Source organism: Biomphalaria glabrata, chromosome 18, assembly GCF_947242115.1.
Source record: "Biomphalaria glabrata chromosome 18, xgBioGlab47.1, whole genome shotgun sequence".
Classification (NCBI taxonomy): Eukaryota; Metazoa; Mollusca; class Gastropoda; family Planorbidae; genus Biomphalaria; species Biomphalaria glabrata.
The window spans coordinates 19,191,086-19,217,856 of record NC_074728.1 but is presented as its reverse complement, the minus strand read 5'-3'; the positions used below and the strand labels follow the sequence as shown (position 1 = coordinate 19,217,856).

At 36.7% G+C, this 26,771-nt stretch overlaps 1 protein-coding gene across 2 annotated transcripts in view; it reads left to right on the top strand.

The window, feature by feature from the left end:
• The window catches only part of LOC106077735 (uncharacterized), a 38,918-nt gene extending 15,216 nt beyond the window's left edge, over nucleotides 1-23,702 (top strand). The window contains exons 10-27 of one of the 2 annotated variants that reach the window (XM_056017848.1): nucleotides 1,069-1,253; nucleotides 2,416-2,517; nucleotides 3,218-3,392; nucleotides 4,512-4,605; nucleotides 4,956-5,003; nucleotides 5,953-5,988; nucleotides 6,531-6,641; nucleotides 7,926-7,970; nucleotides 8,643-8,718; nucleotides 10,100-10,185; nucleotides 11,385-11,519; nucleotides 12,203-12,298; nucleotides 12,421-12,490; nucleotides 13,648-13,742; nucleotides 15,034-15,168; nucleotides 18,380-18,475; nucleotides 19,341-19,416; nucleotides 22,418-23,702. In XM_056017848.1, coding sequence (XP_055873823.1) covers nucleotides 1,069-1,253; nucleotides 2,416-2,517; nucleotides 3,218-3,392; nucleotides 4,512-4,605; nucleotides 4,956-5,003; nucleotides 5,953-5,988; nucleotides 6,531-6,641; nucleotides 7,926-7,970; nucleotides 8,643-8,718; nucleotides 10,100-10,185; nucleotides 11,385-11,519; nucleotides 12,203-12,298; nucleotides 12,421-12,490; nucleotides 13,648-13,742; nucleotides 15,034-15,168; nucleotides 18,380-18,475; nucleotides 19,341-19,416; nucleotides 22,418-22,631 — 1,875 coding nt within the window. In that variant the 3' untranslated portion in view covers nucleotides 22,632-23,702. Of the gene's footprint in view, nucleotides 1-1,068; nucleotides 1,254-2,415; nucleotides 2,518-3,217; nucleotides 3,393-4,511; nucleotides 4,606-4,955; nucleotides 5,004-5,952; nucleotides 5,989-6,530; nucleotides 6,642-7,925; nucleotides 7,971-8,642; nucleotides 8,719-10,099; nucleotides 10,186-11,384; nucleotides 11,520-12,202; nucleotides 12,299-12,420; nucleotides 12,491-13,647; nucleotides 13,747-15,033; nucleotides 15,169-18,379; nucleotides 18,476-19,340; nucleotides 19,417-22,417 lie in introns of those variants that run through there. The other variant, XM_056017849.1, reaches the window with a different exon arrangement.
• The last annotated feature ends 3,069 nt before the right edge of the window (nucleotides 23,703-26,771 follow it).

Below are 26,771 nucleotides of genomic sequence, written 5' to 3'. Positions count from 1 at the left end.
AAGCTAAGTAAAACAAATATACGACACTAACAAATGGGGGGGGGGGGGAATCTAGGACCATCTAGGCAATATGTTGCTTCCAAACCAAGGGTACTCGGGTTCGAATCCCAGTGAAGACTGGGATTTTGAATTTTTGCGCGTTCCTGAATCCACCCAGCTCTATTGGGTACCTGACATTAGGTTGGGTTAAGTCAGAGCAGTTGGTCATTAACCGATGGCCATAGAAACAGATGACCTTTGTATCATCTGCCCTATACAGCGCAAGGTCTGAAAGGGGTGGGTGTTAGGGTTTTAATTATATATATACTATGCTGCTACTGCTATGCTCTGCTTGTCTCTTTTTGTTGACTAGGCTCGCTAGGGGTATGAATACTCAATTACACTTGTTAATACTTGCTTAACTCAAATACGAACACTTAATATACATCAACTCTAACTCCTTATATTCATGAATATCAACAATACTTTAATACTTGATAACGCACACAACTATATCACTCTTATGAAATAGTAATACACAAAACACCAGTCCATCAACTTATAAATATATAAATGCATAAATACCAGTCCAGGAAGTAAACGTCCAACCTTTCTGGACCGGGAGCAAGACCTTACTGACTTAACACATTCTCTCGCACATTCAACGAAGACTTAATCACTCAGTTCACAACACGTGCAACACTTCGCATTCATAACAAGGGGATATAACAATCATATCAAACTAACATTCATTCTCGCCATACCTCTCCCTGACAGTGGGGTAGGATACTGAAAAAAACGTGGCCTAAAAACTACGCAATTTTATGTTTGACAGTACTATTGCTCTTAGCTATTCTTTTTATAACTGTTATTTTACTGAAAAGACATTAACTGTTGAAAAATCGAAGATAATTTACACTTTTGATAGCAATGTTCTTGGACTCACAATGTGATTATTCTGTACAATTTGTAGGGTAAGAAACTTTAGGTCATTAGGATAACTTCTTTCTCAGCTCTAGCATGCTTGTCGCTGATACATATATAGTATATATATATATATATGAACTATTACCCTTAAAATATCTACAGAGGATCATTGGGATCAGCAGAGTGACCAGTTCGAAAGGGATCATGGTGGTCCACGTCAGAAGGTCTCCCTGCCTGGCTTCCTCCCAAAGGAGCAATGAGAAACTTTATTACCCTGGTGAAGTCGGAGCCCCAAGCCTCTCTTTGATCGTCCCCACCGCTCTCTTTTATTTCACTTATATTTTCAGGTATTTTTTTTTTTTTTTACTTACGATTGGCTAAGTTTGGGCTAGTATTGCTGTAAACATCCTATTTTTTGTTATTCACAAACAAAAATGTGAAAATTAATACAGTATTTTTGTTACGAGGGATCCGAGTGTCGGCCTGATTTACCGTCATCCGCTAAAGGAGGTTAAATTTTGAGTTACAGAGGGTAATAAACATGAGCGTTGAAAGAATGGTTGACTGTTGAAACACAAAACAAGCATTTGATTTTTATAATACAGATTCCACAAACACACCGATAATTTTATGTTATAATAGTATGAAGATATGAAGGTATTTACAGAACGATCTGCACTGGAGAATGATGCTGTCAGTGGTTCACATCTGTCCAAATCTGTCGCAGTGTTCATATTCAGCATCTATCACACACCTTTCACCACTGCTACACGTATCACCACTGCTACATGTATTACCACTGCTACACATATTACCACTGCTACATGTATCACCACGTCTACACGTATCATCACTGCTACACGTATCATCACTGCTACACGTATTACCACTGCCACACGTATTACCACTGTCACATGTATCAGCACTGCTACACGTACCACCACTGCAACACGTACCACCACTGCTACACGTATCACCACTGCTACACGTACCACCACTGCTACACGTACCACCACTGCTACACGTACCACCACTGCTACACGTACCACCACTGCTACACGAACCACCACTGCTACACGTACCACCACTGCTACACGTACCACCACTGCTACACGTACCACCACTGCTACACGTATCACCACTGCTACACGTACCACCACTGCAACACGTACCACCACTGCTACACGTACCACCACTGCTACACGTACCACCACTGCTACACGTACCACCACTGCTACACGTATCACCACTGCTACACGTACCACCACTGCAACACGTACCACCACTGCTACACGTACCACCACTGCTACGCGTATCACCACTGCAACACCTACCACCACTGCAACACGTATCACCACTGCTACACGTACCACCACTGCTACACGTATCACCACTGCTACGCGTACCACCACTGCTACACATACCACCACTGCTACACGTACTTTGCTCATAGCCGAACAAATAACACTGGGAATGTATATAATATTGGCAAAAAAAAATCTTTTTCAGAATGCCGAGATTCTTTTCCAATTTCTACTACATCATTGTGATTGTAAAGAAACACTTCGCCAATTATTTAACTCTGAAAGGAGATCCACTGAAAATAAGCAGGTTAGTGAGGGAAAAAAACCCTATTGATTTAGAATCATAGACATCCATCTGAATATACAGTATACAATAAAGACAGTAAATGATATACATTTCAAATAATGATTGCAAAGCTTATATTAACTCACTGCGACTACATGACTGAGAAGATTCTTTTACCCTTTTTTTTTAATTTCTACTTCTTGTTCACAGATCAAGTTGAAAGCTTACACATGTATTATTTAGCTAATCAATTAGTGGTAATTCTTTTATTTTTTTTAATTACATAAGGCAGACACAACTTGCAATAGTGATATATATATATATAGGGCTGCTATTGGATGGTGGTCTCTCTTTAGTATGAGATATGATTTAAAAAATCGTAGGCCTATTTTTTTATTTTGCTTTTTTCCCCACACATTTGAAACTGGCAAAGGCGTAGCTAAGGTGGGGGAAGGAGGGGCAATTGAAAAATCCACCGGGCCCCCCACTTGAGGAGAGGGGCCAATGAGTGTTTGTTTTTTTTACCATTAAATATTACGCAAAATGCAGGGGCCCCCAAATAATGGTAAATTCCTAGCTACGACACTGGAAACCGGAAAATAAATTGAATAAGTAAATAGATGTGTGGAGTATCAAAGTGTCATTGTTTCGTGTAGTGTGTGCATCCTTATGTCTTATGTGACTTAAACACTTTATTTTAGCTTTTTTGGTTTTACAAAAGGTGGACACATTTCCCTGAGGGTCAGTCCTGGATGTTTGGTCAGGTCGAGGTCAAACCGAACATAGACTACACACTGACCTCTGAACGGTCATTTATAGGATGCTACGTGTATGGCCATGGTCAGTACTACGCCTACATGTACCCCGCAGGATACATAACCAGTCAGATCAACACTGTAAGTACAGGTAAAATTGGTATAAGAAGGGGAGATCATTTATATTACACACAAAAAAAAAGTTGAATGTGTATATTATCGATTATGTAGGAAAAAAAGGGAGATAATATAGTTTACAAAAATACAATATCCATAACCATGGCCGGATTTACGAGTGTGCAATACCGTGCAGCCATTTAGCAAAATATGTAAATGAAATTAAGGAAAGGAAATATGAACAAGTTCACTCAATTTCTACAAAGGTTTTATAAACTCACTCCACTAGGCCCAATATCGGTTGTAGTCGAAATTGTACACAATTACTTCTTTTACCTGACAAAAGAAGAATCAATATAAGAACAAAAACAATTATTAATATCATCAATAATCATTGACTATAGGTAATTAATTATTATCTTTGGTCTTAAACAGGGAAGAAATTGTACTTGACAGTTAGTCACTAATATCTGGCAGTATCCACATTATTCGCAAACTCTTTGTCATGGACATTACATTTGATACACAGACACTGTGGGATGTGTAATGAAAAGATTGTCTAAAGATTTTGCCGCTGACTACAAACTCTATTGGCACTTGCCGTTCATTTGGATGCATCGGCGGCGTTGAGAGGGAGGAGGCATTGATAGGTGGACGACATCGTGCTGATCACAGCTAATGCCCAGGCATTCATCTCATTTTCATAGTCGCTTTGCATCTGAAGGAGGCCAGAGAAATATATCAGTTTACTCTGTCTGTCTGGTCAAAATCGTGTAGACGTTCTTTCTCCCTCTTCCCATTCTGTGATCAAGTTGAAACTTTGCACAATTATTCACTGTCAATGACAAGACATGAATCAATCGAAAGCCAATTAGTTAATCAATAAGTTGTGTTTAATTAATATTGTTTCATATAGAAAATGTAATAATATAAGGGCATATAAGCCTTGAAGTATTGAGAGATATAGAAGCAATTGAAATATGCTCATCCCCCACCAAAAAACAACAACAACGCATATCTACCCAAACAAATACAGCCGGCGATCCATTTTAATAATCACAAACATTTCTCATAATAGACGCTAGTTTTTTGTTTTTTTTTTATTATTATTTGTACATTTACCTTGTTTCTCATATGAATTAGAAATGTTTCAAAGATCTGGATAGAATGAAGGAGGGCGACCTTGTTGATAATGATTGTGACGGTGCTATTGATGAAGAGTATTTGAATGAAAAAGGTAAAAAAAACAACAAAAAAAAAAAAAAACATATTCCGGAAATCATTACCTAACATCACTTTCATTAATTGTCACTATTATTTAAATCAATTTTATTGTAACGATTCTCATCCAGGCTCTGTGCAACCTGCACCACACGATACAATTAGCTCAAAGAACTTGACAACTCAGGGCTCCAAATTAATTTACCACTTCAATTTCCAATTAATCATCCAGCCTGTACAAAAACTTCACTGTAGATAACCGCGATATCAACACTGTGTCGCAGTCTTTAAATCTAGCCATTCGTATTAACATGTTTGACATTTTAATTGAAGTTCTCATTCTATCTATTATATTACATGTTACAGATGATGATGGCGATAGGTTAATAGACGAGGACCTTAACACATTTTTAGGTCAGTTTCCTAGTTTGTAGTAATTCGATAAGTACCCATATCCGGACACTGCCAAATATACATTTGAGTAATGAGTGGTCTAAAATCAGTGTTTCCGGGACTGTGTTCCGTGGAATCCTAGTGTTCTGCGAGGCTTCACTAGGTGTTCCTCGAACTACAGGAATAATGAACTAGGCCCCCAGGAGAATGAATCTCACTTAACAAATAAGCAAAATGTTCCATTTAATACTCATAATGCGAGAAATGTTCCGTGAAGAAAAAAAGTTTGAGAAACACTGGTATAAATCATAAGTTGTAATGTCTGATTTCGGCAATATAATTTGTAAGTAAAACAGTAGCTGGTATCAATTGGTGGTTTGCAGTGCAGCTGAGGAGGCTGGTGGGTCGAAGGGTGGGTCGGAGAAATATTACCAAAACTTATTCTTGGCTTTAGAGCAAAACACAAAACGGGATTGGATCTAGTTCCGTATCAGAGGATGAAATTGGTCTCCCAACTCGAATGTCATAGCTATTTAAAACTGTGATACTTTTAACGAATTTCCTTTTTTTTTTTTTGCTTTTAATTGTCATAACTAAGGGGCGGTAGTTGAGTAAAAAAAAAGCGCTTGGCATCTGAACCTGGGGTCCCGGATTCGAATCCTGTTCAAGACTGGGCATTTTACTTACGGGATCTTTAGGGCGCCTCTGAGTTCACCCAGCTCTAATAGGCACCTGACATTATTTAGGCGGTTGGTCGTTGTGCTGGCCACTTGACACCCTCATTAACCTTGGGCCACAGAAACAGATGACCTTTATATCATCTGACCATAGATCGAAAGGGGAACTTTACTTTTTTTTTAATTTGTACCGATTAGAGTAGATATTCATTGTCTAATTAACGAGATGAAGTTTATTAATTATTTATAATTTGTTTTGTCTTGGATTAAAGTTCTTTAATTTATCTCCACAGACAGTGAGTCAACGAAATTCTCCAATATTACTTCAGGTAACAGTTTTGTCATTGACAGCTAAGAGATAGAGAGAAAAGTAAAATATGTAAGCTTGAAGAGAAATGAACGATTGAAGAAAACTGAAAGGAAGAAGGAAGATTGAAAGAAAGAAGTGAAAAAGAATTGAAAGATTGTTGCTAACATGAGAATTAGTAAAGTTCCCCTTTCAGACCTTACGATAGGGAAGATGATGTTAAGATCATCTGTTTCTATGGCCAACGGATAAAGAGCAGGGTGTCATGTAGCCAGCGATTTCCCTAATTAAAGTCAGGTACCCATTAGATATGGGGCACCCCAAAAATCCCGAAATTCAAAATCCCAGTCTTCACCGCGATTCGAATCCAGGACTCCTGGATAAGGAATATTAAAGCGTTACAAAAATGGTTAAAAGAATGTATTCAACACAAGTGAAAGTTCCACTCAATATTTTGTATAAAACATTCCAAGGGTTTAGCGGTTTAACTCTAACCTATACCACTTTGAGTGTAATTAATATTTTAGTTCAACTACCAGACGTGTTTTCGTTTGATCTTTCCAGTAACAGCTGTCACTGAAAGAGGGTCTGGAGTTTACACCGAGTTCCGAAATCCTATCTATGACCTGGACAACCTTGAGGACAACCCGATCAACCCAGAGGTAATAGTACCAGGTATGTCTTTTACCTATGCTCGCACCGAGGTATTATTGTGGTCCTACAATCGATCTTTAAAAAATAATAATATTCCAAAGAACCCCATTTTTTATATTTGGTCTCAACAATTGTTTTAAATGTAACAAATTTTATTACAATTTGTATTGTTGACAAGTTGTATACAATTTGTATAAAGAGACTTAAGGGAAGGTGAGTTTCATCTACCAGAAAAATAAAGTATCTTGTCTACACTATATTTATTGAGGTTATTTTACGGTTTAAAGTGATTTATGCTATTTTATTAGGTAAACGATATCTTCTTCTTCTTCTTTCTAATGGTCTGAAGAGTAGAGTCCAAGACTCTTGGAGCTCCAAGCCAATGGAATATCCCCTTCATCGGCCCAACAACTGCTCAGTCCATTTGTTGCATCCATTTTAACCAAGAATTGTTTCTAAAAAAACTCGGGCTAGAGGTGAGGCTGAAGAACGAGCGCACCGGGGAAAATCCCCATATTCATTTTGTATCACATCAGCCCTGTGGTTGTCCTGTGGTTGTCCGTAAGCGGCCATTTGGGGACCAATCTAAAATAGCAAATGATTGAAGAAGTAAAAAATAAATTGTAAAAAAAAAATATTTTTTTTTGGGGGGGTGGGCGTTTAATGTAGTTGCGTTACTTTATTAGCTGTCCATCAACTAGGTGATCATTAAATCGCATCACAGGACACGGCTCCTTAAACCACATATACATTAGCACACACTTAAGTAGAACAACCTTAGGAAACATATACTGTAGCAGAACTATGTAAAGTAGTACCACATAGGGTAGCACTATTACGCCCGCAACCCAAACTAAAGTAGCTTTGAGCATTATGTATATATAATATCACTCTCCAAGTATAGCTTTTAAAAAAACGTGCATAAATTTACTTACTACTGCTTACATAATAATGCTTTTGTTTTACATTTCTGGCAATTGATTTCACATGGAACGAAGCCTTCCGACCGGAAGCTGTCTATCAACTAGTTATCATTTAATCGCATATCAGGGGGACGGCTCCTTAAATCACATATAAATTTGCACACTCTTAAGTAGAACAACCTTAGAAGAACTAACTATTGGGTAACAATGTAAAATAGCACCTTATAGGGTAGCACTATTTCGTGTTGTGAGTAGACTACTGTTGTCCTCCTCGGTATGTATTATTTAAAATATCGCTTTCCAAGTAAAGCTTTTAAAATTGTGCATAAATAAACTTACTACTGTTTACATAATAATAATTTTGATTTCACATGGAACGAAGCCTTGGCACCTAGAAAAGCCCTGGATGTATCACTTACTAGCGAGGGTGAGTACAGAGAAGCTTTAATTAGTCGATAAATGTATATTGTATATTTGTAACTTATATAATATACCATAAATATTATTTCTTAAAACTTCAAATTTTCGTTTTCCTGATAGATTAAAAATAATTCGTTATTGATATGCTGCTTTCCGTTGAAAAGAAAATTTGCTTTTATTGTGTGTATGTATAATCACGACTAAATAATTAAGTGGTTAATTTTTTGATTGATTCATGTTTTGTCATCGACAATTAATAGTTTTGCAAAGTTTCAACATTAACTTTAAACTGGGAAGTGGGAGAAATAACGTGTACAAGATTCCTACCAAACAGACAGCCAAATTGAGTTGATATAAGCTTTGTAATGAATCATAATATGACGGTGGTGTATTTGTTGTCCGTCGGATGGTGTTTAGCCTAAGAACTAGGATAAAGTCCCTATCAAAGTAAAGATTAAAGATTTTTTTCAGCTACATGAGTCTATGAATAAAATTTCATAAGCAGACTAATACGAATTTCAGTCGGGGGGGGGGGGGGTACTTGACCTATTTTAGGTAAGCGTAGAAAAAAACAAAACATTTCGAGTACGTATAAGAAAGAACTTTTATGATATAAACCGCGAGATCGCGCTTACTTTTAATGTAACGTTATTCTCCATTGTTGACATTTTGTTGTTAGCGTTAACAGGCTTTGAACCGTGGTCTGATTGGGTCTGTACCAGAGACTGCTCCAAGACTAACATGATACGAATAAGGTAACTGAAACTCAACAGTAAGAATGTAGAATTGGACTTCACAAATTGTAAATTGTATCATCTCATTAAAAAAGCTGTGGTGGCTAAATGGCAAAGCGCTTGGCTTCCAGACCAAGAGGTTTCTAGTTCGAATCCCAGTAAAACTTGAAATTTATAATTTCGGGAATTTCGGAAGGGCCCCCCTTAATCCACCCTATTTCAGTAGCTACCCAAAATTTGTAGGAGGCAAAGTAAATGCGGTTGGTGGTTGTGCTGGCGACATGACACCCTCGTTAACCGTGGGCCAGATAAACAGATGACCTTTTCATCCTCTGCCCTATATTTGGCAAGGTTTTGAAACTTTGAACTTTTTTCTTTTTACAAAGCTTGTATCAACTATTTCTTGCTATCTTTCTGTCTTTCTGGTATAAGTTTAGAAAACGTGTTTTCTCCCATTTCCTATTCTAGGATAAAAGTTGAAACTTTGCACAATTATTTCTTTGTACCTGACAAGACACGAATCAATAGTTTTAAAAAAATAAAACAATTAGTTAATTGATTATTTGGTATTAATCATTTACTTTGATAATGAAATAAGGAGAATAATTGCTACTTAATGAGAGATGTGGAAGTATATGGATTTAATTCCCTTTTTGACACGTTTTTTCTCCCCTTTCACATTATCGGAAGCTGAAATTTTGCATAATTATTTATAGTTGATGACAATACAATAATTAATCCAAAAATTAATTATCTAATCTATGAAAACTATATAATTAATTTCGTTTTATATAAAACAAAGGGAACTAAACCCTGCCATTTCAGATAAATGGCAGTAATTAGTGGTTCTTTTCCTTAGAGAAGCTTTGTTTTTAAAAATGTGATCTTTTTTTCTCTTGCTTGTTATGGTCATAATGTGGTGTAACGAGGGGCTAGATATTTGCATGGCGGCGTCCATCCCTGACCACAGCCGAGTACCTCCAATTAGGTGGCTCGCCTTGCTTTTGAACATGTGACCGTTGTAGCGATGAGAAGTCAGCATACAAGAATGGGAAGAAGAAAGTTCGATCAAATGCGAAAGAAAGAGAGGAAGGGAGGAAGACGGTAAACAGATCTTGTGTGGTGCCTCAACGGTCCTACAAACTAAGGGATAGGTGAAGCTGCAGTGGTGGACAATTGCAGTCAAACTGAATCTCAATTTGATCGGACTAATACTTCAGCTAATACGAAAACATTTCTCAATTAAACTTTGCTAAGGGGAATAATCTTCATTTCGACTATCCCTTACGACAGGATTCTAGAGAGTTAGCTGCTCCTAATGTTTTTCCTAATCAGTGCAGTTTTTAGTTCAACTTCTTTGTAAAATTGTGTTTAGAACAAACAAATCTTTTGCTCTTTCCAGACAGTGTCAACATAACAAGCTTTGCGATGGACCGTTATCCGAAACAAGACCAGGGACCTGTTACTTTAATACGAAATGTCCTAACGGTAATTAGGCCTATATATTTAATAGTGGCCGAGTAATAAAGGGCTTGGCTTCCGAATAGAGGATCCCGGGTTCGGATCCTTTCAAAGACTGGGGATTTTTTTAATTTCGGGATCCTTAGGGCGCCTATGAGTCCACCCAACTCTGTCTAGACTATTTTCATATTCAAATTACAATGAAATCAATAAGGCCACTAATGTAAACAACACTATCACGTGACTTGGAAGAGATTCGGATCAACCCCATTCTACTTTTCTTCCAATTAGACTCTCTCGCCTCCCCCCCCTCTCTCTCTCTCTCTCTCTCTCTCTCTCTCTCTCTCTCTCTCACTCTAACCTTCATACATCATACACAGTTCACCTTTCATGCAGTGTGCACATCTCACAAAGAATACCTCTATTGCATAAAATATTAAAATCCTTACCTCCTGCTACTTGCAATATATGGCTCCTCCTGTCACGGAAGACAATGGATGCTCCCAAATGAGTCACTAGTTTTGGTTTCATCATGAGACGGGGCAGACTCAAGCCAATTCTGGAGCGGCAGATTTCGCCATAGTTCGTGCATGTGTATGCATCTGTCCTTGGGCTAGCGGCTAGCTGACAGGGCAGCTTTCTTTTTCTTTCTCTTGGCTGATGTAGCTTCGTTTATTTTGCTCTCAGCGAGGATCGTATTAAACAAAGAACGGACAAAGACTGCTTGAATTCTGCTTATACCATAGGTACACTAGGAATGCCCAGGAATCTGGTGTGGCTAATCAAGCCAATTAGGGAGCGGCAGATTTCGCCACTGGCCGTGCATCTGTATGCACCTGTTTTAGGGCTAGCTGATAGGGCAGCTTTCTGTGTATTTCTCTTGGCTAAGGCTTCTTTTGTTTTCGGTGAGCATCACAAAGACTGCTTGAATTCTGCACCCACCAGAGGTACTATAGGTATACTAGGGCCAGTTATAATATGCTAATGTATTTGTCATTCCCCTTCTATATACAACCTCGTATCTTCAGAGTCTCATATGTTTATGTTCTTTTGAAAGCTGTAATTTTTTCCCCAGAACCGTTGAATCTTTCACTTCCATGAGATTTATAACATATGAATATTTACATTTAATTAGAGTAACATCATTAGTAACATATTTAAACTTAGAGACTTCTGTGTGTTTTATTATTGTGTACAGACAGCAATAGACTGCTGACTCTCCACAGATTGTCCGTCTTTTCGATGGGGGACGAACTGCATAATGTCTTGTGAGAATTGCGTCAACGACTGCGACAAGTTCAGTGGTCTGTGTGAAACGTGCAAGGCCGGCTTTACAGACCCCGCAACCGGGTGCCGAAAAAGTATTTTAACATTTTTTTTGTTGGTTCAATTAGTTTGGATCAGTCGTGTAATTAAATTTGAAATAGATCTAGACCTGCAACAAAAATATGTGCGATTAATACCATTTTTTACCTTTTTTTTTTTGTTTCGCGCTATGTCATGCTTTTAGCCTTCTCAGTACGCTATGATCCTATCACTTACCTGGACCAGTTGGAAAAATGGGGGTGGGGGGTAGAAAGGGATATCTGGGTGGATTTTAATTGGTTTTTAGAAGAATTTACAAAAAAAAAAAAAGGAGAGTGGAACGACCCGAATTCGAACTTTTGGTCAGGCCGACGTGCTAATCACTATGCTAGTGAGGTACTTATGCCTTGGGAAGATTGTATAGTTCTATATTGTTTGTTTCAATTTATAGCGGTGACCTATAAAGGGGACTAATTCAGCTTATCCAACCACTTCGGCCAAGTACTATTTCTTTCCCTTGTTCAAGATATCAAACGAAATAATTAATTACCAATAATTAATTAGTAAATATTTTTTTATTGACGCTTGTGCTGTCAGGTAAAAGAAAAAATTGTTTAAAATTTCAGCTTGATCCGAGATTGGGGTTGGAGAAATAACATGTACAACTTTTTTACCAGACAGACAGTGAGTTGATATAAGCTTTGTAAAAAAAATACACTTCGTAACTTCATATATCCAGGTTGCCCTGATTACACCTATGGGATAGACTGCAAACTAAGCTGTATTGACGTTTGTAGTGATGACTGCTTGAGCAGAGTAACAGGACAATGTTACGGTAAAGAAAACCAAAAAAACTTTCTTTTTGTTTGTAAGAACTATTCATTCTGAGCCTTTTCCTAGATGAGTTTTTGGATTCACTTTCGTCTCGGTAACTTACTTTGTGTGTCATGTTGTCAGATGTGTTTGAACCATGGCACGAGTGGCACTGCTCCAGGAGTTGTCTTGACACTAAGGCTTACAGAGAGCGGTGAGTTATCCGTTCTCACCTTTTGTCAGTCTTTGAACCTGTTGTATTGTTTTTACGTCTGGGGAGATGATCTTTTCCATTTGCAACTTTTGTGTGACTAAAGAGGCCAATCCTTGATACACAGCTGCGATCGCAGGTTGGGCATATATAATCACCAGGCGCCGTTGCATTTTCACCCTTCTTTCTGCTTTTGTTGTGTATGACTTCTGCAATCCGTGACCCTTCCTTTATGCTCTCCATATGGGTCTATCCAGTGCCACCTCTTTCCAGCTGCTAGTGTCAATTTTGAAGAGCTTCGTGTCGTGTTTGCATACATCTATATAACCCTAAAAGTGGGAGACCAGCGGCTCTCCTGCCTTCTATTAGATCGCCATACAAAAAAACAAGTCCTGTTGTATTGATGTGTCACCATACATGTTGATGACAATCTTCTAATAACATAAAATGGATTCATACTTGATACTCCTTTATTTGTGATTTTAATCATTAATGAGCCAGCCAGGAAAACTAACGACAGAGTTCAAGTCATCGATTAACATGCATGACTAGATTGGCTTAGAAACACTTATAGGACGTCATCATCTTCTTTTTTTGAAGTAACTTCTGTATTTTATAAGATTAGATCTGTTAACTACGTCTCTTAATCCGTCTCTTACTTTATCGGAAATAAAAGAGTTTCTTTCATAGGTGTGCTTCAATTCCTTTGTGTTTTATTTCCATCGTCTCCTTTGTCTAAAAAAAAATGTTCCCCTTTCAGACCTTTCGATCTATAACGTCATATATTTCTTTGTTCAACGGATAGAGCATGGTGTCATGTGGCCAGCACAACGACCAACCTCCTATTCTTTCCTAACTACAGTCACTGACCCATTAGAGTTGGGTGGATTCAGGGGGGGGGGGAGCGCCTTAAAAATCCCGAAATTCAAAATCACAGTCTTCACCGAGAATTGAATCAAGTAAAAAAAAAAAATATGGCTTTTATATAGCGCTACTTTCATACTCAGAGCGCTTTGGTCCAATCTCAGTTGTGGAGAGGGGGGAGAGGGGGTATCTGGGAGAAGGTTTTCCGTGCTGCATTTAGGCCTTTAGGTTCAGAAGCCAACTGCTTAACAACTCAGCCCCCACACACATAAAATACTTTTTTTGTCTGTCTACAGAGTGTGTGATAGATCCAAGCCTGGCAGTGTGTGTAAAGGAAACAAGTCAGAGGCCAAGGAAAGCAACTGCTATGTGGAGATAACGTGCCCAAACAGTCTGTAATGTTTGATTTCTGTTTGGTATTGTGCCATTTGAATGTCTATGTTGGCTTATATTAATTTAAGAATAGTGTACTTGATAAGATCTCGCGGTGGCTGAGCGGTAAAGTGCTTGGGATCCGAACAGGGGGTCCTGGGTTCGAATCCTGGCATTTAAATTTTTTTTTTACATTTTTAATTTCGGGATCTTTGGGCGCCTTCGAGTCCACCCAGTTCTAATGGGTACCTGACATTAGTTGGGGAAAAGTAAAGGTGGTTGGTCGTTGTAGCCTACTGGCTTCATGACACCCTCGTTAACCGTGGGCCACATAAACAGATTACCTTTACATCATCTGTCCTAGAGATCTTTGTCACAAATATAAAGTACTTGAGTGTGCTTCTGTGTACCATTGAAACATAAAGTATAAAGTTTTTAGTACTGACACAACTGATTGCATGTTACGTATAATAATAGCAGCACTAAAGGTACCGACGTTATTGAGAGAAGTGGAAGAATACAAGCTCCGAACCAGGCCTCATCGTGTTCTAGTGTCGAGAGAACAATGCCATAAAGGATGTTTTTTTTTTGTTTTTTTTTTTGTCTTTGGAAGAAGTCTCAAGCCGCAGAATGTGTTGGCTTTAACTAGAGAATTGTTTGTGAGAACGATTGTGGAAGGAAATTGGGCTTTAGAGAAGTTTTTAATCACGTGACCCTGGGTAACGATGCGTGTCAATATAACACTTCTGACTTCAAACGTTCATTTATTGGGGACATGGGTGGTTAAGTCAGATATTAATCTGGTACCTGGTCCTGGTCACCGCTAGGCTGGTTCCAGAAGGACCGTGGTTCCATTTCCATATTTTGCCTTTTTTTTTTCACCTTCTTCTATAAGTAACCTTTGAACTTTAGTCTTGTACTAAATGTCGCAAGTCACGTGTATTCAATTTTTTTTCAGCCTGTTAGATGGAAGGGATGTCTTAAAAAGTGTCGCAAGATCCCCCCCCCCCCCAAAAAAAAAAAAAATAAGTAAGGTCCAACGTATCCGAGCCTCTACAATTCATTTTGCTCTAGACAATTGAGACCAGTCGTTATAGAAGACCAGAACGTCGTACAGACCTGTGACGTGGTAACGAGCAATTGGTCTAAACTGCCCACAGGTTGTGACGTTGCAGGTCAGCACTGAGAACTTCTATAACGATCGGTCTTGAGACAAATCGAGGGGTCGAGCAAACATCAAATACATCAAATACATTAAAATACTGGAGGTTTTACACCTAGGGCTACAATAGTAAATATTCTATTTTTAGATTGTGATCCGTTTAAATGGGGAGACGACTGCGTCTACAGCTGTGAGCACTGCGAACACGACTGTGAGAAGTTCACCGGAGTCTGCCAGCAATGTAAGCCCGGGTACAAGAACCCCAAAAAGGGATGTTTAGAAGGTGAAGTCTCCATGTTCGTTCTTAAAAAGTGTTTACGTGAAGACGTTACGATTCACTTACTATACAAAGTAAAACGTATGGGCGTAGCCGGGTGTGGGTGGTCCGGGGCTGCGTTATTTCATGTATATTTTTTTAAAAAGAAATTTACATTCAACTAATTTCTTGCTCTAAGCCAAGGGATGTTTTGAGGTCATATTCTCCTCAAAATAAAAAAAAGCTATAGCCAAACTTTTGTCACCTTATTCCGTCAGCGCAGCCAATGGTGGGTTTCAGATTCAAACCCATTTCAATAAAAAACTAAACCACTACTAGTCACCAAGCTTCATGAGCGTAGTCAATAGTGGTTTTAGGGTTAACCCCCCCCCCCCTTTCAATAAGAAAGTAAACCACTACTACAGTCAGCATACATTCCATGAGCGCATAGAAAGGGGGTTTTAAAGTTAAAACCATAAGGCATTAAAAACTATAGAAGCTTTAGTCTCCGAATTTCGTGAGCGTAGTCAAAGTGGGTTATACTGTTGAAACTCCACCTACAAAAAGAAAAAACCATAATATAGCAAAACTACAGTCACCAAATGTCATGTGGGGGGGGGGGGGGGGGTTAAGGTTGAAATCCCCCGTTCAATCAGACAAATTAAAGCAGTATCAAAGCCATCGAATCCCAAGGTTACAACAGATTTCTGTAAAAAAAGAACGGAATGCTTGTGATAAGTATTCTTTTTTTATTTACTGCATAGAAACAAATTAATTAATTCTTCGGGGTAATGGGAAGGGGGGGGGGGAATGCGTAAAAAATTTTCCATAGTTGTTTTTTTTTTTAATCTAACACTCATTGGTTATAAAGAGAAAAACAATAGCTCTTTAAGTTGTAGAAAGAAGGTACATAGATATTGTCTTTTTTTAAAGTATTTTTTTAATATATTTACTGATGACTGCTTTATATTGTGATATGGAAATTTTATGAACTAATTTTAAAAGTAATTTTAATAATTGAAATTGTACAGTCTAGCCTCCGTTTGTACGTAATAGTGACTAATCAGTAACAGGTCTCTCCATTATCCAATTGAGACTTGAAGACTCCATGTCTCCTTTTAAACTGCAGTTTACCCTTTAGTCGGCTTCACCACTGGGACACCACACATGATCTGTTGACCGTTTCTTTCCATTCCTCTCTTTTTTTTTACCCTGACTGCAATCTCTTTCAATGAGAGGGCCCGACCATTCTTTGAAGTTAACTTCCCATCGGTTTCTCTGTCTGCCTATTCTTCCTTTTCCCTGGTGGTGTTCCCTTCAGAAATATTATTTTGACCCCTGACCTGTGGACCTCGGGATATGGCCTTACGTTTTTCGACAGTGGTCATCGTGCCTATTGCTATTGTTATCCTGTTTAAGATTTTCTTATTTGTGGTGCGGTCTATGTAGGTGATACCTAAGATCCTTCTTTGCCCTTCCATAGCATATCGATTTCATGGCTAAGATCTTCCTGTCTGATGGTGCAGTTAAAAGTCCAAGATTCGCAGTTTACTTGTTGTCAAATATACCACAAGTCTGTTAGCAGTATAATTGCCGTACATTGATTTAGGTATTATTTGCGTGATGACATCTATCTATCTATCTATCTATCTTAATGTTCATAGTTCAAATTCCATTCTCTATACATGTATTTAGTCAATTCTTTTCTTTTATTCTATATGTTGCCAACCACTGCTGACTCATATTGTGTCGATTTTCATTCTACCTGCGAAATAACCTTCCTTCAGGCAGTGTACTATCCTGTGTCCAAGTTCTACCTAATCATCGTCGTCGTCTTCGTCATCGTCATCATCGTCGTAGGAGCTCCACGATCTGACGTCTTTCATGGTTCTCCTGCTTCGCTTCTTCTTCACAGATCTCGTTGGTGCTTTGCTCGCGCGCTCTGGGGTGTGAGACACCTTCCTGGACATCAATCCGATTTTCCCCATGTATGACGCCCTGCGTGCCTTCGTGACGTTGTGGTCCCGTTTCCTAATGACCGATACAATGAGAAGTTTAAAAAGTTAACATTTTGAATTAGATATACAGAAATAGGTGGTTAGGTGAACAGAACCCCATATCTTTAAGACTTTTTATAATACAGTTAATTTAAGTTCAACTGTCAGTTGTTTCGGTCACAGTTTTTTTTTTATTTACAAAGGCTAAAGAAGGCTAATTTTTGCCCACTAAAAAATGTAATAACTTCCCTCACAATTAACTCAGCAATATAAAATTGGTATCATTGGAAAGCATTTCCCAAGCTCTATCTAACTAAATAGGTTCCATTGCATTGTGATCATTTTGAAATTTTTATCGAAGTACGCCAAGAGAATTTAATGAAATTTGAAATATACACATTTCATAATATGATAAATTATTGTAGCAAACAGCATTGTTGTAACTTTTATAGGAAAAAAGTTGTAAAAATGTCAACTTTCACATAAACTTTTGTTAAGAAAAATTTAACAGATTGGCTTCAAAATGCAAATAAAAATGATCTCTGATATTTTATGTTTACAAAAAGTAATCATAATTAGTCCTCAAATCAAATACAATATGCTAAAACTTTGATGCTAAAACTTTGATGGAAATGACCAAAAAATGGGTAAAATGTGCTGACACACTTTTCAGCCATTTTTTGGGGAGAAAAAAAAATGGATCTAGGTCAGTTTATCGAGGTACCTAGTGATGTTAATACTGCAAGTGCCAAGGGATATAAGCAGTATACTATCCCTCATCTCCATTACTAATAACATTCATCCAATGACCCTTACGTGTAGTTCAGATATTGGTCTGGCGAAGCTGTTATGATTGACGGAAAAAGTTGCAAAGGCTAACAACTGGCGCCCAAGCCAGTAAGGTTCGGGTAGGAGGAGCTTGTTAGCCCTTGGTGGGTACCCGCTAGAAGAAAATATCAGGAGCTGGTTACCCATTGGTAGGTAGTAGCACACATTGCTACACCCTGGCAGAGCCGGTGACACTTTTTTTTTAGTAGCGCGTATTGCTATACCCTGAGAGAACCAAATACCCTTAGGTAGTCTACATAATAAGATGATCTATAATCGCTATGCAACACTAGAATGTAGTATATTGTGCTCTATATAAATAATATTGTTAAATAGCAAACTATTATATAACGTGTTTAGGATTTTGTTTTGGTAGATAGGTGTGAGCATTGTGTTGATTTATGTGGTTGCAGAGTGCGGTCGTTTCTTTTATGGCTACAACTGCGAAGGGGACTGTACTCTGAAATGTGGTGCCGACTGTGCAGAAAAAGTTTACGGTCGCTGCTCAAGTAAGTCTTTCTTTTCTCTGATTTATTTGACACAGTAGAACTGCTTATATGTATTCTGGGATACGCGCATTTCATGTGTGGCTACAAGCTACTTGGCTACCTAAGTGGGCTAGAGCTGAATTGTGTGTGGGCCCATATAGGCAGCACAGAAAGATTTCCCCAGATACCACCCCCAACAAATATGCCCATACAAAAATGTTTGTGTGTAGATGCAAGGTAGCGAAAGTTAAAATTTAGAGTTTTCCTTCTCCTAGGTGGGTAGCCAGTCATGGCTAACGAGCCCCTCATGTCCGAGGCTTACTGGTTTAGTCAATAGTGACTCGCATTTTCCCCTTTTATGCTGTTATTGTTAACAGTTACGTCTGGCCCAATATTTCAGAGCATTTTGTATTGTTGTAGCTGTATTAGTTGTTTTAGGCTATTTGAGACGCATGCCATTGTAAACATTTAATAGGTAGCGGACTCCTTATATCCATTACCACTCCTAGCAATAACAATTTTACTTAACTGAGGCTAGGGTTAAGTAGAGAACAATATACTGGGACACTACATAAAACTGTAAGTTAATTTATTTAAAATCGGCTTTTGTGATTCACAAAGGGTGGAAAGTTGCCATAGTGATGCTTGAGTGAGAGGCAAAAGATTAAAGCATTAAAATCAAGAGCAGATAAATGCCCATTTAGACTACATTTAACTCTGTGTTGTTTACTTATAGTCATTGGGTCATTTTATTACCAAGTTAAGAACTATATACCTTCTTATACGTAGACGCAGTATGCGATCCACAAACTGACTCCTAATATAGAAATATTGTTACTGCTGTAACGTTTTCAGAAGTAATGTGCTGTCTGACTTTCTTTCCCAGATGGCTATGAGCAGTACGCCCTCTTGTTAGTCTTGCTGTTGCTCTTTGTGCCCTGTTTATTTATATTGTTTAGAAAGTAAGTATCAAAGTCATCTGTATATTGTTTAGAAAGTAAGTATCAAAGTCATCTGTATATTGTTTAGAAAGTAAGTATCAAAGTCATATGTATATTGTTTAGAAAGTAAGTATCAAAGTCATATGTATATTGTTTAGAAAGTAAGTATCAAAGTCATCTGTATATTGTTTAGAAAGTAAGTATCAAAGTCATATGTATATTGTTGAGAAAGTAAGTATCAAAGTCATATGTATATTGTTTAAAAAGTAAGTATCAAAGTCATCTGTATATTGTTTAGAAAGTAAGTATCAAAGTCATATGTATATTGTTTAGAAAGTAAGTATCAAAGTCATATTTATATTGTTTAGAAAGTAAGTATCAAAGTCATATGTATATTGTTTAGAAAGCAAGTATCAAAGTCATCTGTATATTGTTTAGAAAGTAAGTATCAAAGTCATATTTATATTGTTTAGAAAGTAAGTATCAAAGTCATCTGTATATTGTTTAGAAAGTAAGTATCAAAGTCATATGTATATTGTTTAGAAAGTAAGCATCAAAGTCATATGTATATTGTTTAGAAAGTAAGTATCAAAGTCATCTGTATATTGTTTAGAAAGTAAGTATCAAAGTCATATGTATATTGTTTAGAAAGTAAGTATCAAAGTCATATGTATATTGTTTAGAAAGCAAGTATCAAAGTCATCTGTATATTGTTTAGAAAGTAAGTATCAAAGTCATATTTATATTGTTTAGAAAGTAAGTATCAAAGTCATATGTATATTGTTTAGAAAGTAAGTATCACTTACTCTGTTTCTAGATATCACCTACTCTGTTTCTAGATATCACCTACTCTGTTTCTAAATATCACCTATTCTGTTTCTAGATATCACCTACTCTTTTTCTAGATATCACCTACTCTGTTTGTAGGTATCACCTATTCTGTTTCTAGATATCACCTACTCTGTTTCTAAATATCACCTATTCTGTTTCTAGATATCACCTACTCTTTTTCTAGATATCACCTACTCTGTTTGTAGGTATCACCTATTCTGTTTCTAGATATCACCTACTCTGTTTCTAGATATCACCTACTCTGTTTCTAGATATCACCTACTCTGTTTGTAGGTATCACCTACTCTGTTTCTAGATATCACCTACTCTGTTTCTAAATATCACCTTCTCTGTTTCTAAATATCACCTATTCTGTTTCTAGATATCACCTACTCTTTTTCTAGATATCACCTACTCTGTTTGTAGGTATCACCTATTCTGTTTCTAGATATCACCTACTCTGTTTGTAGGTATCACCTACTCTGTTTCTAGATATCACCTACTCTGTTTCTAGATATCACCTACTCTGTTTCTAGATATCACCTATTCTGTTTCTAGATATCCTTTACCCTGTTTCTAGATATCACTTACTATGTTTCTAGATATCACTTACTCTGTTTCTAGATATCACCTACTCTGTTTCTAAATATAACCTACTCTGTTTCTAGATAACATTTACTCAGTCTCTATATATCACTTACTCAGTTTCTAGATATCATTTACTCTGTTTCTAGATATCCCTTACCCTGTTTCTAGATATCACTTACAATGTTTCTAGATATCACCTACTCTGTTTCTAAATATAACCTACTCTGTTTCTAGATATCATTTACTCAGTCTCTATATATCACTTACTCAGTTTCTAGATATCATTTACTCTGTTTCTAGATATCACTTACTCTCTCTCTCTCTAGATATCACTTACTCTGTCTCTAGATATCATCTACTCTGTTTCTAGATATCACTTAATCTGTTTCTAGATATCACCTACTGTGTTTCTAGATATCACTTACTCTGTTTCTAGATATCACCTACTCTGTTTCTAGTTATCACCTACTCTGTCTCTAGATATAACTTTCTCTCTAGATGCTACTTACTCTGTCTCTCAAAGTTACTTTTCCATAATTTATCATTTTGTGTTGGTTTTGACTAAAAATGGTATTTAATAAAAACTGTTATGTTATTAAATTGTTCTTGTTCTTATTAGAACAATAGTGACTAAGAACAAAAGTTAGTAAGTCTAATGTAGCAGATCAGTGCTAAATGGTGAGCAGGAGGCTTAGAGAAACTCAAACTTCATCTTTGGATCTAAAAAAGAATGATTGTTCCCATGGTTGTAGGTATGCGCTCCAATTACTATTTCTATTGTCCTGTGTTTAAACCCATAGGGCTGCCTTTCCATGCCGACCTTTAGATCGTTAGGGATAGGACTTGATGATCTTAATTTCTGAAGAAGGTTACGGAACAAATATATCTAATTAAAATATTAATCTAAACGTCTTTCAAATGGTTTGGCTTGGACTCTCCCTTTAAAAGAAGCTATAAGTCATGAGATATTTAATGAAAAAGTGAAGTCAGACTAGAACTGCTTCCATAGATCTGTCAATTTTGAAATCCCCCTAATTAAAACACATTCCAATTTTTAAATTTTCAAACAAAACATGTCTCCATTTTTAAATCACTAAACAATACATGTCTCCATTTTTAAATCCCCAAACAAAACATGTCTCCATCTTTAAATCCCCAAACAAAACATGTCTCCATTTTTAGTCCCCAAACAAAACATGTCTCCATTTTTAAATCCCCAAACAAAACATGTCTCCATTTTTAAATCCCCAAACAAAACATGTCTCCATTTTTAAATCCCCAAACAAAACATGTCTCCATTTTTAGTCCCCAAACAAAACATGTCTCCATTTTTAAATCTCCAAACAAAACATGTCTCTATTTTTAGTCCCCTAACAAAACATGTCTCCATTTTTAAATCCCCAAACAAAACATGTCTCCATTTTTAAATCCCCAAACAAAACATGTCTCCATTTTTAAATCCCCAAACAAAAAAAAAAACGTTTCAATATTAAACTCCACAAATCCAACTTGCAGACTTGAGTTCTGTTCACCTAACCACCTATTTCTGTATATCGAATTCAAAATGTTAACTTTTTAAACTTCTCATTGCATCGGTCATTAGGAAACGGGACCACAACGTCACGAAGGCACGCAGGTCGTCATACATGGGGAAAATCGGATTGATGTCCAGGAGAGTGTCTCACACCCCAGAGCGCGCGAGCAAAGCACCAACGAGATCTGTGATGAAGAAGCGAAGCAGGAGAACCATGAAAGACGTCAGATCGTGGAGCTCCTACGACGATGATGACGATGACGAAGACGACGACGATGATTAGGTAGAACTTGGACAGAGGATAGTACACTGCCTGAAGGAAGGTTATTTCGCAGGTAGAATGAAAATCGACGCAATATGAGTCAGCAGTGGTTGGTAACATATAGAGTAAAAGAAAAGAATTGACTAAATACATGTATAGAGAATGGAATTAGAACTATGAACATTAAGATAGATAGATAGATAGATAGATAGATAGATAGATAGATAGATAGAGATAGATAGATAGATAGATAGATAGATAGATAGATAGATAGATAGATAGATAGATAGAGATAGATAGATAGATAGATAGATAGATAGATAGATAGATAGATAGATAGATAGATAGAGATAGATAGATAGATAGATAGATAGATAGATAGATAGATAGAGATAGATAGATAGATGTAATTTCATTTAAACAAAGAAAATAATCAATGAACCAAACCATCTGACACTAGAAGAACGATCTAATGAAGAAGATAGCTGGGCATTTATTTGCACCTTTCTAAGATAATTTAAAAAGAGGCTTTCATTGGAATGTATAATCCAGAGGAACACTACGTCATGAAATGTAAATAGAGTCTTGGAAAGCTTGTAGCGAGTTGTAAATAACGTCAATGTAAGCAGAGCTGGCTTTAATTTTCGATATAGCAAAAGTTCAATCTATAGATTAAATTCGAATGATGTCAATGCTACCCGTTATTTTCCCATCAAGATTTGTACGTGCACTATTAATCTGAAACTTACATTTGGTAGCTGTATTCTGCATAACTAATATTTTGCTCGAACAATCTACGTGTACACCAGAAATTTAGAATCTTCTTGAGCTGCGTTATGCAGGTCAGTTAAAGACACAATATTTTTTCTTTGCAGCCAGTACATTTCAATTGAAAAAAAAAAACAAAAAAAAAACTGACGGATGTGTCTTATGAAGTGGCAATTAAGTTCAATGTTCTGTTACCTAATTCTAATTGATGTCTTTGTTGAAATAAAAGGTGGATGTAATTGGTTGAATTTTACATTGCGCTTATTGAAAGAAATAATTGCTCGAATTTCTTATTTTAGTTTGTGGTTTTAATAAATAAACAATAAAATACAGGTCACGTACAAGTATATGTGTTTGTTATCTGCACCATTTGTTGTTGTTGTTTTTTTTTTTTTTTTTTGTTTTCTTTTTATTTTTTTACATTTTTGTTGTTTTGTAGATATATGTAACTTATTTATTCTGGAAAGACGACAAAGCAATTTGGGAATTTAAAAACACTAACAGGGAAAACAAGCAAAAATGTTTTTAAAAAAAAGCTTATATTAACTGTATCAATTAGTTTGGATCAGTAATGTCATTAAATTTGTAATAGATCTAGACCAGTGTTTCCCAAACTTTTGATCTATGCGTACCCTTTCCAGAATTTTCGTGGTACTGAGCACCCTCCCCCCCCACACAGCCACTAAAAAGGATTTCATTTAATTTAAAAAAAAAACTTTTTTTTTGTAGCCCTACATGCTGATAATTTTTAATAATAATTTTATTACAATTAAGAATAGAATTATTGAGTTTTTGTTTTTTGCATGCTTCAGAGACACATACATTCTAGAAAAATAGTTTTTACATTGAAAATGTGGGCGTGTCGACAGACAGTTGTTACATCCATTTCCTGATCTTTGTAGACATTCGTCCTGAAATCAAAAATGGCACCGTATCTGAGTTTGTAAAAAAATTAAAATAAATAATAAAAAGAATTTCAAACTTACTTATGATATTTTATTCTAATGCAGGGGTGGGCAAATTACGGCCCGCGGGCCACATGCGTCCCGCCTAAGTGCTTTATGCGGCCCGCCGACACCTATAGAAATCAGGTGTGCCCATAGTATATACATACAAAAATGCAAATATTAAAAATAATATCTATATAAATTATTGAAACATTATAAAAGTTTTAAGTAATCGAAGATTATGCTTATTGGCTATACATTAATACACCCGATTCAAGACACAATCTCTGAGTGTTGGAACAAGATGGCAAGGGTAACTACTGATGGAGCTCGATCTTTGACTTAGAAAAATATTTTTAAAAAATAAAAACATCTCAACTCTAAACTCTAAACAGGAAAGTTTGCACAAAGCTGCATACAATATCAAGATTATAATGGCCATAATTTCGTAATAATCAAACTTTGTAAAGCTAGGGGTGTTAACCACAGGTAGTTCCGAGTTATGAACAAAATAATTCAATGTATCCGCGAGCTTAGCACAGGCAAAACAAATGAGTTATAAAATCTCAAGGAAGAAATTTTGTTGTTACTTGAAGGACATTGACTGTGACTTTGTTACCAATATTTCTAATGAAGAGTGGGAGACATATTTAATGTTTTTTATAAATACTATTGCAATTGGTTGTTTACACATGAAATATAAATACATGTTAAATCTTTTCAAACAAGGCCTCCCCATTTACACAGGCAAGCAAAAGAAAATAGTTTTTGTCATTTTTCTTTGCTGAAAGGTGAAACTATTTTTAGTGAAATAATTAAAAGTACAACACTTATTAAGATTCCTTAATTATAAAAGCAATTTTTAAGACGTCAAGAACCAGTCTTCAATCCCATCAGCTGACTATTTATCGCAGAAGCTGATTCAGCTACAGAGGACATAACTCCAAGCAAAGAGAAGTTCCAGTCAGTATTACCACGGGAGTCTTATGGGTGCCAGAAGCGGTATTTCCACACTTGAAAAAACTTTGCTGCTGTTCACAGTATTTGGGTACACATACATCAGTTCTTCTTCTTCTTCGTTCTCATTTTACATGTTGGAGGGTTCAGATCAGTAATCCTATATCTGAGATGAACCGCACAGTGGTTTCCGGATCAGGCAGTTCTCCGAATAGTCTTTGGAGAGTCTTTTTCGGGTCTCTTGATTTAGTATGCACCATTGAAGGACATGGTCAGCATTCTCTGGTGATGCTCCACAAGGGCAGGTTTCGCTCGCCCCGACATTCAACTTCCGGAACATATATTATTGTTTCATTCAGAGAGCAAATTTTTTTGTGTGGAAACTTAACAAGTATAATCACTGGTCAATGTTGACTGACTGTAATTTGACAGCAGTCACAGGGGTAACAACTAGTAAGAGTTTCACTGTTCCGGAACATTATGCACGAGTGTAAAAAGTAAAATACTGCACATTAAGTACAAATGTATATTTGTGGGGATATTGTAGTATAAAAAGACAACAGCAATTTTTTTAAAAAATCGTAAAATTGGTTTCAAAAACTGCTAACTCTTATAATTTTTCAACGCGGAGTGTGAACAAAAAAGAAAGAAACGTGACTATAATACAGTGTAAATATGAATTAAAAGACATTCTACACACTTAGCTAGCGTATCTTTCTAAGATAATATACATATATGCGGCCCGCCATTCCCAAACTTTTTTAATGCGGCCCTCGATACAAAAAGGTTGCCCACCCCTGTTCTAATGTATTGGGTATTTTTAAAAGATCAGCACATTTAACTATGTGCAGCTCGTACCCACTTTAAACTCTTTCCGTACCCCCCTGAGGACGCGTACTCCCCTTTGGGAAACACTGATCTAGAGTTCTAGACTAACAATAATAAATCAGTGCGATTAGAATTTAACCATTTGCTTTTGTTTAGCGCCATTTCATGTTTTTAGAGTTCTCACTACGCTATATCAAAGCTTATAAACAAAGCTTACATTAGCTATTGGTAATTAATTATTGTGTTTGGTATCTCGGACAAGGAAAGAAGTTGTAATTGACTGGAATGATTTTATAAACTGGATTTGTCACTTTTATAGGTCGTCGTCTGAGACTCAGTGAACACATGCCTGAAAAAAAAAAAGGTCGAGACTATAGAAACAATATAGAATTATGCAATCCGCTAGCGTAGTGGCTACAGTGTTGGCTTCACATACATGAGGAGGCTTAAGCCATGAGTTCAAATCCGGGCTTTCCACACACCCCCCACTTTATTTTATAAATATTTTTTTTTATTGTTAGTCTAGATTTATTACAAATCTAATTAAATGACTGATCCAAACTATGGATATAACTACGCTTAATATAAGCTTTTTTTTTTTTTGTTACATATTCAAACATTGTTTCGTGTAATTAAATTAAAAGAACTTTCGTCATGGCAA